This window comes from Pleurodeles waltl, chromosome 3_1, assembly GCF_031143425.1.
Source record: "Pleurodeles waltl isolate 20211129_DDA chromosome 3_1, aPleWal1.hap1.20221129, whole genome shotgun sequence".
In the NCBI taxonomy this organism is placed as follows: domain Eukaryota; kingdom Metazoa; phylum Chordata; class Amphibia; order Caudata; family Salamandridae; genus Pleurodeles; species Pleurodeles waltl.
The window spans coordinates 932,890,540-932,903,583 of record NC_090440.1 but is presented as its reverse complement, the minus strand read 5'-3'; the positions used below and the strand labels follow the sequence as shown (position 1 = coordinate 932,903,583).

General features: G+C 44.8%; 1 protein-coding gene across 5 annotated transcripts in view; it reads left to right on the top strand.

The window, feature by feature from the left end:
* SRRM1 (serine and arginine repetitive matrix 1) overlaps nt 1-13,044 on the top strand; it is a 657,402-nt gene that overhangs the window by 102,709 nt on the left and 541,649 nt on the right. For all 5 annotated transcript variants that reach the window (XM_069223933.1, XM_069223931.1, XM_069223935.1 and 2 more), the window contains exon 6: nt 2,640-2,840. In XM_069223933.1, coding sequence (XP_069080034.1) covers nt 2,640-2,840 — 201 coding nt within the window. The remainder of the gene's footprint in view (nt 1-2,639; nt 2,841-13,044) is intronic.

Genomic DNA, 13,044 nt, shown 5'->3' with positions numbered 1-13,044 from the left:
TCCAACACCTCAGGAGGGACCCCAGGACTACTCTGATACTGTGAGTACCAAAACCTGTCCCCCCTGAGCCCCCACAGCGCCTCCTGCAGAGGGAATCCCGAGGCTTCCCCTGACCGCGACTCTTTGAATCCTAAGTCCCGACACCTGGGAGAGACCCTGCACCCGCAGCCCCCAGGACCTGAAGGACCGGACTTTCACTGGAGAAGTGACCCCCAGGAGTCCCTCTCCCTTGTCCAAGTGGAGGTTTCCCCGAGGAACCCCCCCCTTGCCTGCCTGCAGCGCTGAAGAGATCCCGAGATCTCTCATAGACTAACATTGCGAACCCGACGCTTGTTTCTACACTGCACCCGGCCGCCCCCGTGCTGCTGAGGGTGCAATTTCTGTGTGGGCTTGTGTCCCCCCCGGTGCCCTACAAAACCCCCCTGGTCTGCCCTGCGAAGACGCGGGTACTTACCTGCAAGCAGACCGGAACCGGGGCACCCCCTTTTCTCCATTCTAGCCTATGTGTTTTGGGCACCACTTTGAACTCTGCACCTGACCGGCCCTGAGCTGCTGGTGTGGTGACTTTGGGGTTGCTCTGAACCCCCAACGGTGGGCTACCTTGGACCAAGAACTGAACCCTGTAAGTGTCTTACTTACCTGGTAAAACTAACAAAAACTTACCTCCCCTAGGAACTGTGAAAATTGCACTAAGTGTCCACTTTTAAAACAGCTATTTGTCAATAACTTGAAAAGTATACATGCAATTTTTATGATTTAAAGTTCCTAAAGTACTTACCTGCAATACCTTTCGAATGAGATATTACATGTAGAATTTGAACCTGTGGTTCTTAAAATAAACTAAGAAAATATATTTTTCTATACAAAAACCTATTGGCTGGATTTGTCTCTGAGTGTGTGTACCTCATTTATTGTCTATGTGTATGTACAACAAATGCTTAACACTACTCCTTGGATAAGCCTACTGCTCGACCACACTACCACAAAAATAGAGCATTAGTATTATCTCTTTTTACCACTATTTTACCTCTAAGGGGAACCCTTGGACTCTGTGCATGCTATTCCTTACTTTGAAATAGCACATACAGAGCCAACTTCCTACAATAATGTTCTAGACTCTGAATGCTATTGAGTGAGAGGTATTGCAGCAATACTCTTTTACACTGAGGTGTAACAGTGGCCCTCCTTTCTTCCCATTGAAGTGGGCTAGACTTGCATGCATGGCACTCACGTTTCTTACAAAACTAGTTTCTTTGGCAATAGGTTTTGTTTGCTTGTCTGCTTTCAGTGCTCCAGCTGGTGCCTCAGCAGGAGTTTTAAGGAATGAGAATCTTGTGTATCCCATTGGTTTGGAATCTGCTCATTGTAAGCAGTGCTTCACTCCTTTGGTGCTCCTTCTGCTCACCATTGTGCATGTTGAGCGATTCTCTTTGTCCTTGGGCTGTGCATCACCACTCTCACAGGTGTGTCAATAGAAGGTTAGACTTTAAAACAATTACAGAACATTTTTTTTTTTTATAGAAGTGGCGGTTTAGAGCCTTAGTGGCATATTCAAAAGGACTCTAAAGTCAGCACATGTAGATAGTTGATGTTCTGAATTTTAGAACAGCAGGAATTAACATAGATTATGTTTCTAAAACATGTAAACGTATCCGTATAGATCCGCGAGTTTGCTCTTTAACTTAGTCTAAAGAACCATCATTGACTTATCTTGCTTATGATAGCGATGATGGTTCCCTAGATTACTTCCCACACCCTCCTGGCCCCATTTACTCTTCTTTTTTCTCCCCTTCACTTAATCTTGTTTACCGATTTTCTGTAGCATTTGTCTTGAGATGGTGACTGTGGATTTAGCAAACTATGGAAAAGGCTTTGTTCATGTCAAATATTTGAGCCTGTTGTCACTTAAACATCAAGGTGGCTTGAAACTGTTTTATTACACAACCTTATTGATAAAAATATTATACAAAGATCTATACAAGTGGATTTCTTTTCAGTTAGACTGAAATGTAGAGGCTCTTACCTCGAAGAGTACTGTTTAACAAACCAATATGTTCAAATGCAATTGTAACTAATTACTAAAAACGTATTCCCTCCTTTATAGGTAGCATTCATTTATCCTAATATTTTCTGTAACAGAAAAGTCAGATATCATTGCGCACACACAGGAAGGGATACAGTGACTTATCAGAATTTCCACACTCTAACAAACTCTTTCCTTTAAGCGTTCTCTGCATCTGATGTAGGTATTTGAATTCTTTATAGCTGAGGTACTCATCTTGTTCTTAATCACTATGCCTTCTAGCTGGTATAATAAATTTTTTCGAAGATCCTGTTGGAGGCTCAGGCCCTTTATGCAGAACTAAAGCCTCATGTCATTTAGATGCCTCTGCTAGGGGTACATAACAATCACTGGGCTCCTTGGCTTTTTTATTTGAGATGTTAAAGTAGAGCTACTTTTCACTGATTATTAACGAGACCTGGTGGTGATCAAATACTTTCAAAAACGGTGCGTATTTTATTGCCTTTTCCTAGTTTTTGGCACCATTGGTACTGATGTTAGAATGCATTATTACTCCATGATCGTTTTTGTAAGTTTTCTTAAAGAATAAATGTTAATGAAATTCTTTTTAACTCAGACGTAAATCTAGGTCGTCTTCCCCAAGGAGAAGATCACCTGGAAGAAGAGAGAGAAAACACAGTCATTCACGATCCCCTCGGCACAGATCAAAGAGTCGCAGTGCTAGTCCTATGCCAGAAAAGAGAGAACCAGAACTTCCAGAACCTGAGCCTTCTATGTTAATAAGGGAGCCTTCTGTTCAGGAAGCAACTTCAACCAGGCAAGTACTGGTCCTATCTGATCAAGGAAATGGTCATATTGTTACTATATTGATGTCCTCACCTCTTGATAATATCTTTGAAATGGAACATTTGAGTTGTTTTTATGGATAGTTAAAATCCTACATTTTTGCTGCATGAACCTATTTTAGATTCGCCTGCAGTACTTGTGCACCATCTAACGGTTCAGTCCAGAAACATTTGTGGGCTAATAAGTTTTGGCTTTGACCCTAGACAAAGTCAGTATAACTTATTGTGATTTTCAGCCTACGTTCATAATGCCCCATTATGCAGCGGCCAGCCTTTGACTATTTTGTTTTTCCACAAATAGGTTCCAAAGTGGGAATCATAGCTCTGAGTCAGTTTTCGAATTCAAGAGATTTAAAGACAACTGGGTATGATAGAAGTTAACTGAATAAAAGAACAGCTTGTGAAAAATAAATATTTTCATTGGTTTTCAGATGTAGGATCCAGAGAAAGCATGTTTTAGGGACCGTGTAGTCTCTTCAGCACCTAAACCCATTACAGAGTTCTCAAACGTAGGATCCAGAGAAAGCATGTTTTAGGGACTGTGTAGTCTCTTCCGCACCTAAACCCATTACAGATTTATGACAAATATGTTTGTTAAAATTGTTCTTAAGAGTCATCAATATTGTCAACAATTGTTAATAATGAGTGTAAACTTTATTTCCCCCAAAAAGCTGAAAATGTAGTAAAAGAAAAAAAGCTACAGTGCATGCTACTAATTGATGCATTAAAAACACACGAGCATTTGGAGTTAGGATTTCCCCAAGACAAGGGATCGGGGGTCTCAAGGGTAAGAGACTCAGAAGTCAATTTCAGGACAGGGATATTGAAGATTCAACTTAAACCTAGAAGTACATATAAAACTATGTAAACAATTCTTAAAGCTTCAAAACAGGTTACATTTTGCAGTGTGAATCCTTTCTGGCTTCACATGCTCTGCATTATTCTGCTATCCAGTGGTTGGGTCTGGAATTTCACAATATAGTAGTAGTCCTCCTTCTCTTTTTTTTTTTTTTTTTTTTCCCCCTCTCTTATTTGTTGGGTGTCAACGGTCCCACTATTCGGTGTCCTATCCAGCCTCTTCTGATGTCACAGCCCTTACCATAAACTCCCACTTGTGGCTGCCAAATTCCAGTTCTTTTTTTTCTGCTGATGGCTCTGCTAGCTTAGCTGAAGGCTCTCCAGTTTGCGAAAAAACAAGTAGTTCAGACGAAGTTTGTCGAAGAGACTTCAGAAAAAGATCAGAGAATAGAGATATAGAGGAATATTTCAGTGGAGCCCAGGAGCTTGAGTCGATTTGGAGAATACCCTGACAGATGGAGCCTCCTGTTCTGGGTGATGGAGAAGATTCCGTTCTAATTGTGCTAGAAGTGCCACTGTAAATTTGCGCAGAAAGACCAACATCAGGTGTGTTACCTCTGTGTATCACTTGACCATAGGAGCGATGACTGTGAAGCCTGCAGAGGGTTCAAGTTGAAAATATTGAAGGCAAGAGAAAAACAGAGGCAGACACACTGTTACGCAGGAACAGAGACAAACTCCATCGTTAAGACTTGGGTCTGTCAAGCGACGATTAGGATAACCTCACCAAAGTGGCTGAAGGAAAACATTTGGAGGGCAAGATAAGAATCGTTGACATGAAGAGAACTTAAAAAGATCTCAGGTAATGCCAAAAAACATTCAGGGGCAGTGTCTTAAACACAAAAGGGGCCCTAGACGTAAACAATCGTGGATCAAAAGCAAACCTAAACAGAAGGACCCCCGTGTCTCTCGCCGGGGACACCGCATTTGGCAAAACCAGCAGAAAGACATAAACGTCTAAGATGAGATGTCTTGACATGGAAAGACTAAAGATCTCAGGAGGTGTTGAAAAAAGTTGACAATTGAGACATATTTGAATGAGTCCTTGACGGTGAAGAGAAAATTGACAGCGACGCTTGACCCTGAAGAGTAGTCGGGCGAAATCGAGAGAAACAAAAGACATCTTGAGGTTGTAATAGCAGCTTTACTTCAGAAGAAACAGGATTTTGATGCTTTCCTTTGGGAATTCCAATTCTCACAAAAAGCTTTGACACCAAAGAAGCAAGTTGAGAAGGAGATCAAAGAATTGGACCCTCCCAGAACACCAGAGCCACAAGAAGAGGAACAGCAATTCTTTTGAAGACAATTGCTCTGAAGCCATTGGTGTGTTTCAGGAGTCTGAGGATTGAGAGTATGCAGAAACACAGTGGCAGGACCTGGAAACTGATTCCCCTGAGGAGGGGATTGACTCTTAGCCATCAACACCTTTTCCTCCGGATAATATTGCAATGTATGGTGAAATCATTAAGAAAGCTGCTGAAAATATGGATTCAACTGGAGGAGGAAATCACACAATCATGCTTCCTCCCAATGCTACCTGGTATCCTTGAGCAGGGAAGAGAGGCATCCAGGGAGCCTGCAACGTGCAGAGCTGTGACACTGATGGCAGAAAAGGAATATAATCACTCATTTAAATGTTCTCTATATATGAGGACTGGTGCCAGCTGATTCCATCCACAGCAAGGAAAAGGGCCAATATTCTAACATCATCTGGACCTCCACCAGACAAAGAAAGCAAAATGATGTGTTGTATGGGCAGAAATTTAGAGAGAAGTTCAACCAATCAGTGGCGGATCGCCATCTGTAATGTTTTCCTAAATAGGTATGTGTTCCAACATTGGGAAGAGATGTCAGAACTCAAGAAGCACATGCCAGAACAGTACAAGAAGAACATTGCTAATAACTTGATTTTCTCTCCCTTTTCTCTTGTTCCATCAGCCCCTCACCTTTGACTGCCCACTATCCCAAAAGCTTTGAGAATTAATCTTTGTTGGTATTTTCCATTTTCACTTCCTTCGTCATTGTCTCTACCCTGCCCCTTATTACTCAGAATATCTTTATATCTCCTGGCGAGAAATCTGGAGAGCCATAAGAGACCTTGGGCATGTAAGTTCTATATACTCTTTCAAGAGAGAGTGTAGCAACTGATCCTAGTGTGCTGTTTCTCAGTGTCTTTAAGCACCTGTGATATTTGTCCCATCCCCAAAATGTAGCATAATATGTCTACCAGTTCAGCCAAATGTGTTTGTTTCACTTTGAGAAGTAGGTTTATCAGCTTACTTTCTTAAGTCCCATTGCACCTCCCACATCCAGCTTAGTAAAATGCTGCTTTGCTTTGTTGGGATGTCAATCCAGTTTCTGGGGAGGATCACTAGTAATCATCTCCCAAATACATTTTAATCAGGACACAGTTCCAAAATAATGTAAGTGGTTGTTCCCTTATGGTTGGAATCCCTCCTCCATGCATCGGTACTCTCACATGCAGACTCTTTGGGGGTCCAGTACCATTAGTTTCTCAGCATTGTGTGATACTGTAATACATGTTTAAAGTATCCCATTGCAACTCAGTTAATCGTTGACTTCCCTCCCTTTATCAGCTCTCCTGGTGAACTCCTTTCCTATGGGCCCACCTCCTTCTAGCAGGGGTTTGTAGATCCTTGCAATAAGGTGTCATTTGCGATTGATCGTATTAACTTCTTCATTGCAGTGAGTGTTTTTGTTGCTGCTGCCTTGATTTCCTGGGTCATTACCCAGTGCCACACTGGATTCTGCTTGTATCTTTCTTTTTCTTCGAGTTCACAGTCTTATTCCACCTCTTCCAAAGAGTTGATATGCCCTTTTATGAAAGATTACATATTTTGGTGTGCTTGGTTTTCCATAATGTGTTACAACCCTCGCTTATGTAATCTGTAGAAAGGTATGGTTTTCCCCACAGCAAGGTTGGTAAGGCCCCATTTTACTACTTTTTGGTACCAGACAATCTAATGTATTCCGTATAAATGGGGAACTATTCATATTTAGTATCTTTATTGACCCCCTCCCCCCACCCCCCCAAAATGTTATGTATGGAGTCCTCATGTCTGCATATGCACTTCACTGGTTTGAATAGATGTTGGATATTAATTTCTAGTCTTCCTGAGTCTTGAAAATGCCGTCCTGCTCTCGTTTAAGAACATTTTAATATTTATACTGAAACTCAATAACTTTGAAAACTCTTGTTGTGTCCTTAGAGGGCCTGCTCATTCAATGTCTAAAGTGAGTACTGGTCGGTGTGGCTGGCTGTTCAGGGAAACATTTTTGTGTGCTGGTAGTCCTCCATGGTTAGGTAATATCTCTAGTTAAAAGGAGTAACTTTTTTTGTTTTACTTATAGTTTTCAAGATTCGAAAGGTCAAATATCAAATGGCAGGTGGTAGTTATCAACAAGTCAGTGTAGTTTAAATAATTTCCATCTGAAACATGTTGACCTTGATTAGGGACTGAAGGAAGATTTTTAGTTCACCCCTCTTTTGTGTTGGGAGAGTGGCGGAACATTATTTCCATTACACTCCCTATTGTTTTTAACCATGACTGAGATCTTTGACGTTTCATAAACATACAGTTTTGAGGCTCACGAGCCAATTTTAGCTTCTTTTTCTCCTCCTCCTTTCTGTCTGCAGGTTTCGATTTACTCCTAACGACGGCACATTTAAAAAAAAAATCTCTGGCAAAGAGCCCCTGTAAGGAAATGCCTCCTTGGCATGGTTGCCCCCTGACTTTTTGCCTTTGCTGATGCTATGTTTACAATTGAAAGTGTGCTGAGGCCTGCTAACCAGGCCCCAGCACCAGTGTTCTTTCCCTAAACCTGTACTTTTGTATCCACAATTGGCAGACCCTGGCATCGAGATAAGTCCCTTGTAACTGGTACTTCTAGTACCAAGGGCCCTGATGCCAAGGAAGGTCTCTAAGGGCTGCAGCATGTCTTATGCCACCCTGGAGACCCCTCACTCAGCACAGACACACTGCTTGCCAGCTTGTGTGTGCTAGTGAGGACAAAACGAGTAAGTCGACATGGCACTCCCCTCAGGGTGCCATGCCAGCCTCTCACTGCCTATGCAGTATAGGTAAGACACCCCTCTAGCAGGCCTTACAGCCCTAAGGCAGGGTGCACTATACCATAGGTGAGGGTACCAGTGCATGAGCATGGTACCCCTACAGTGTCTAAACAAAACCTTAGACATTGTAAGTGCAGGGTAGCCATAAGAGTATATGGTCTGGGAGTCTGTCAAACACGAACTCCACAGCACCATAATGGCTACACTGAAAACTGGGAAGTTTTGTATCAAACTTCTCAGCACAATAAATGCACACTGATGCCAGTGTACATTTTATTGTAAAATACACCCCAGAGGGCACCTTAGAGGTGCCCCCTGAAACTTAACCGACTATCTGTGTAGGCTGACTAGTTTTAGCAGCCTGCCACAAACCGAGACATGTTGCTGGCCCCATGGGGAGAGTGCCTTTGTCACTCTGAGGCCAGTAACAAAGCCTGCACTGGGTGGAGATGCTAACACCTCTCCCAGGCAGGAATTGTCACACCTGGCGGTGAGCCTCAAAGGCTCACCTCCTTTGTGCCAACCCAGCAGGACACTCCAGCTAGTGGAGTTGCCCGCCCCCTCCGGCCAGGCCCCACTTTTGGCGGCAAGGCCGGAGAAAATAATGAGAAAAACAAGGAGGAGTCACTGGCCAGTCAGGACAGCCCCTAAGGTGTCCTGAGCTGAGGTGACTCTAACTTTTAGAAATCCTCCATCTTGCAGATGGAGGATTCCCCCAATAGGGTTAGGATTGTGACCCCCTCCCCTTGGGAGGAGGCACAAAGAGGGTGTACCCACCCTCAGGGCTAGTAGCCATTGGCTACTAACCCCCCAGACCTAAACACGCCCTTAAATTTAGTATTTAAGGGCTACCCGGAACCCTAGAAAATTAGATTCCTGCAACTACAAGAAGAAGGACTGCCCAGCTGAAAACCCCTGCAGCGGAAGACCAGAAGACGACAACTGCCTTGGCTCCAGAAACTCACCGGCCTGTCTCCTGCCTTCCAAAGATCCTGCTCCAGCGACGCCTTCCAAAGGGACCAGCGACCTCGACATCCTCTGAGGACTGCCCCTGCTTCGAAAAGACAAGAAACTCCCGAGGACAGCGGACCTGCTCCAAGAAAGGCTGCAACTTTGTTTCCAGCAACCTTGAAAGAACCCTGCAAGCTCCCCGCAAGAAGTGTGAGACTTGCAACACTGCACCCGGCGACCCCGACTCGGCTGGTGGAGATCCGACACCTCAGGAGGGACCCCAGGACTACTCTGATACTGTGAGTACCAAAACCTGTCCCCCCTGAGCCCCCACAGCGCCGCCTGCAGAGGGAATCCCGAGGCTTCCCCTGACCGCGACTCTTTGAATCCAAAGTCCCGACGCCTGGGAGAGACCCTGCACCCGCAGCCCCCAGGACCTGAAGGACCGGACTTTCACTGGAGAAGTGACCCCCAGGAGTCCCTCTCCCTTTGTCCAAGTGGAGGTTTCCCCGAGGAACCCCCCCCTTGCCTGCCTGCAGCGCTGAAGAGATCCCGAGATCTCTCATAGACTAACATTGCGAACCCAACGCCTGTTTCTACACTGCACCCGGCCGCCCCCGCGCCGCTGAGGGTGAAATTTCTGTGTGGGCTTGTGTCCCCCCCGGTGCCCTACAAAACCCCTCTGGTCTGCCCTCCGAAGACGCGGGTACTTACCTGCAAGCAGACCGGAACCGGGGCACCCCCTTCTCTCCATTCTAGCCTATGTGTTTTGGGCACCACTTTGAACTCTGCACCTGACCGGCCCTGAGCTGCTGGTGTGGTGACTTTGGGGTTGCTCTGAACCCCCAACGGTGGGCTACCTTGGACCAAGAACTGAACCCTGTAAGTGTCTTACTTACCTGGTAAAACTAACAAAAACTTACCTCCCCCAGGAACTGTGAAAATTGCACTAAGTGTCCACTTTTAAAACAGCTATTTGTCAATAACTTGAAAAGTATACATGCAATTTTTATGATTTAAAGTTCCTAAAGTACTTACCTGCAATACCTTTCGAATGAGATATTACATGTTAAATTTGAACCTGTGGTTCTTAAAATAAACTAAGAAAAGATATTTTTCTATACAAAAACCTATTGGCTGGATTTGTCTCTGAGTGTGTGTACCTCATTTATTGTCTATGTGTATGTACAACAAATGCTTAACACTACTCCTTGGATAAGCCTACTGCTCGACCACACTACCACAAAATAGAGCATTAGTATTATCTATTTTTACCACTATTTTACCTCTAAGGGGAACCCTTGGATTCTGTGCATGCTATTCCTTACTTTGAAATAGCACATACAGAGCCAACTTCCTACATTGGTGGATCAGCGGTGGGGTACAAGACTTTGCATTTGCTGGACTACTCAGCCAATACCTGATCACACGACAAATTCCAAAATTGTCATTAGAAATTGATTTTTGCAATTTGAAAAGTTTTCTAAATTCTTAAAAGACCTGCTAGGGCCTTGTGTTAGATCCTGTTTAGCATTTCTTTTAGAGTTTAAAAGTTTGTAAAAGTTTGAATTAGATTCTAGAACCAGTTGTAGATTCTTAAAAAGTATTCCAACTTTTAGAAGCAAAATGTCTAGCACAGATGTGACTGTGGTGGAACTCGACACCACACCTTACCTCCATCTTAAGATGAGGGAGCTAAGGTCACTCTGTAAAATAAAGAAAATAACAATGGGCCCCAAACCTACCAAAATACAGCTCCAGGAGCTTTTGGCAGAGTTTGAAAAGGCCAACCCCTCTGAGGGTGGCAACTCAGAGGGAGAGGATAGTGACTTGGAGGACAATTCCCCCCTACCAGTCCTATCTAGGGAGAACAGGGTCCCTCAAACCCTGACTCCTAAAATAATAGTCAGAGATGCTGGTTCCCTCACAGGAGAGACCAACACCTCTGAAATCACTGAGGATAGCCCCAGTGAAGAGGACATCCAGTTAGCCAGGATGGCCAAAAGATTGGCTTTGGAAAGACAGATCCTAGCCATAGAGAGGGAAAGACAAGAGATGGGCCTAGGACCCATCAATGGTGGCAGCAACATAAATAGGGTCAGAGATTCTCCTGACATGTTGAAAATCCCCAAAGGGATTGTAACTAAATATGAAGATGGTGATGACATCACCAAATGGTTCACAGCTTTTGAGAGGGCTTGTGTAACCAGAAAAGTGAACAGATCTCACTGGGGCGCTCTCCTTTGGGAAATGTTCACAGGAAAGTGTAGGGATAGACTCCTCACACTCTCTGGACAAGATGCAGAATCTTATGACCTCATGAAGGGTACCCTGATTGAGGGCTTTGGATTCTCCACTGAGGAGTACAGGATTAGGTTCAGGGGGGCTCAAACATCCTCGAGCCAGACCTGGGTTGACTTTGTTGACTACTCAGTGAAAACACTAGATGGTTGGATTCAAGGCAGTGGTGTAAGTAATTATGATGGGCTGTACAATTTATTTGTGAAAGAACACCTGTTAAGTAATTGTTTCAATGATAAACTGCATCAGCATCTGGTAGACCTAGGACCAATTTCTCCCCAAGAATTGGGAAAGAAGGCGGACCATTGGGTCAAGACAAGGGTGTCCAAGACTTCAACAGGGGGTGACCAAAAGAAAGGGGTCACAAAGAATCCCCAGGGGAAGGGTGATGAGACAACCAAAACTAAAAATAGTAAAGAGTCTTCTACAGGCCCCCAAAAACCTGCACAGGAGGGTGGGCCCAGAGCCTCTTCACAAAACAATGGGTACAAGGGTAAAAACTTTGATCCCAAAAAGGCCTGGTGTCATAGCTGTAAACAGCATGGACACCAAACTGGAGACAAGGCCTGTCCCAAGAAAGGTTCCACTCCAAACTCCCATCCAGGTAACACTGGTATGGCTAGTCTCCAAGTGGGATCAACAGTGTGCCCAGAGCAAATCAGGGTCCACACTGAAGCTACTCTAGTTTCTGAGGGTGGGGTGGATTTAGCCACACTAGCTGTCTGGCCGCCTAACATGCAAAAATACAGACAGCAACTCTTAATTAATGGGACTAGAATAGAGGGCCTGAGGGATACAGGTGCCAGTGTCACCATGGTGACAGAGAAACTGGTTTCCCCTGGCCAATACCTGACTGGAAAAACTTACACAGTCACCAACGCTGACAATCAGAGAAAAGTACATCCCATGGCAATGGTTACTTTAGAATGGGGAGGGGTCAATGGCCTGAAACAGGTGGTGGTCTCCTCAAATATCCCAGTGGACTGTCTGCTTGGAAATGACCTGGAGTCCTCAGCATGGGCTGAGGTAGAGCTAAAAACCCATGCAGCAATGCTGGGCATCCCTGAACTGGTGTGTGTGAAAACAAGAGCACAATGCAAGGCACAGGGTGAACAAGTAGAGCTGGAGTCTGGAAGAATGGCCCAGCCTACCAAGAGAACAGGAAAGTCAGTTGGGAAACCAACTGCAACACAGCAAAAGAAAGGGAACCTCTCTTCTCAGGAAGAAGTTCTGCCCTCTGAGGGAACTGAGCCTTTGGAGCTTGAACCTTATCAGGTTGAGCTCTTAGGCCCAGGGGGACCCTCAAGGGAGGACCTGTGTAAGGGACAAGAAACCTGTCCCTCTCTTGAAGGCCTTAGGCAGCAAGCTGCTGAAGAGTCCAAAGGCAAGAAAAATGGAACGCATAGGGTCTATTGGGAAGATGGACTCCTGTACACTGAGGCCAGAGACCCCAAACCTGGTGCCACTAGGAGAGTGGTAGTGCCTCAGCTGTTCAGAGAGTTCATCCTAACATTGGCCCATGACATTCCCCTTGCTGGACATTTGGGACAAACCAAGACGTGGGAGAGGTTAGTCAACCACTTCTACTGGCCCAATATGTCCAACATGGTTAAGGAGTTTTGCCTCTCCTGCCCCACCTGTCAAGCCAGTGGTAAGACAGGTGGGCATCCAAAGGCCCCCCTCATTCCACTTCCAGTGGTGGGGGTTCCCTTTGAAAGAGTGGGTGTGGACATAGTTGGTCCACTGGAACCTCCCACAGCCTCAGGAAATATGTATATCCTGGTAGTAGTGGATCATGCTACCAGGTATCCTGAAGCTATTCCCCTTAGGTCGACTACTGCCCCTGCAGTAGCCAAGGCCCTCATTGGTATCTTTACCAGAGTGGGTTTCCCTAAGGAGGTGGTGTCTGACAGAGGTACCAACTTCATGTCAGCATACCTAAAGCACATGTGGAATGAGTGTGGAGTGACTTA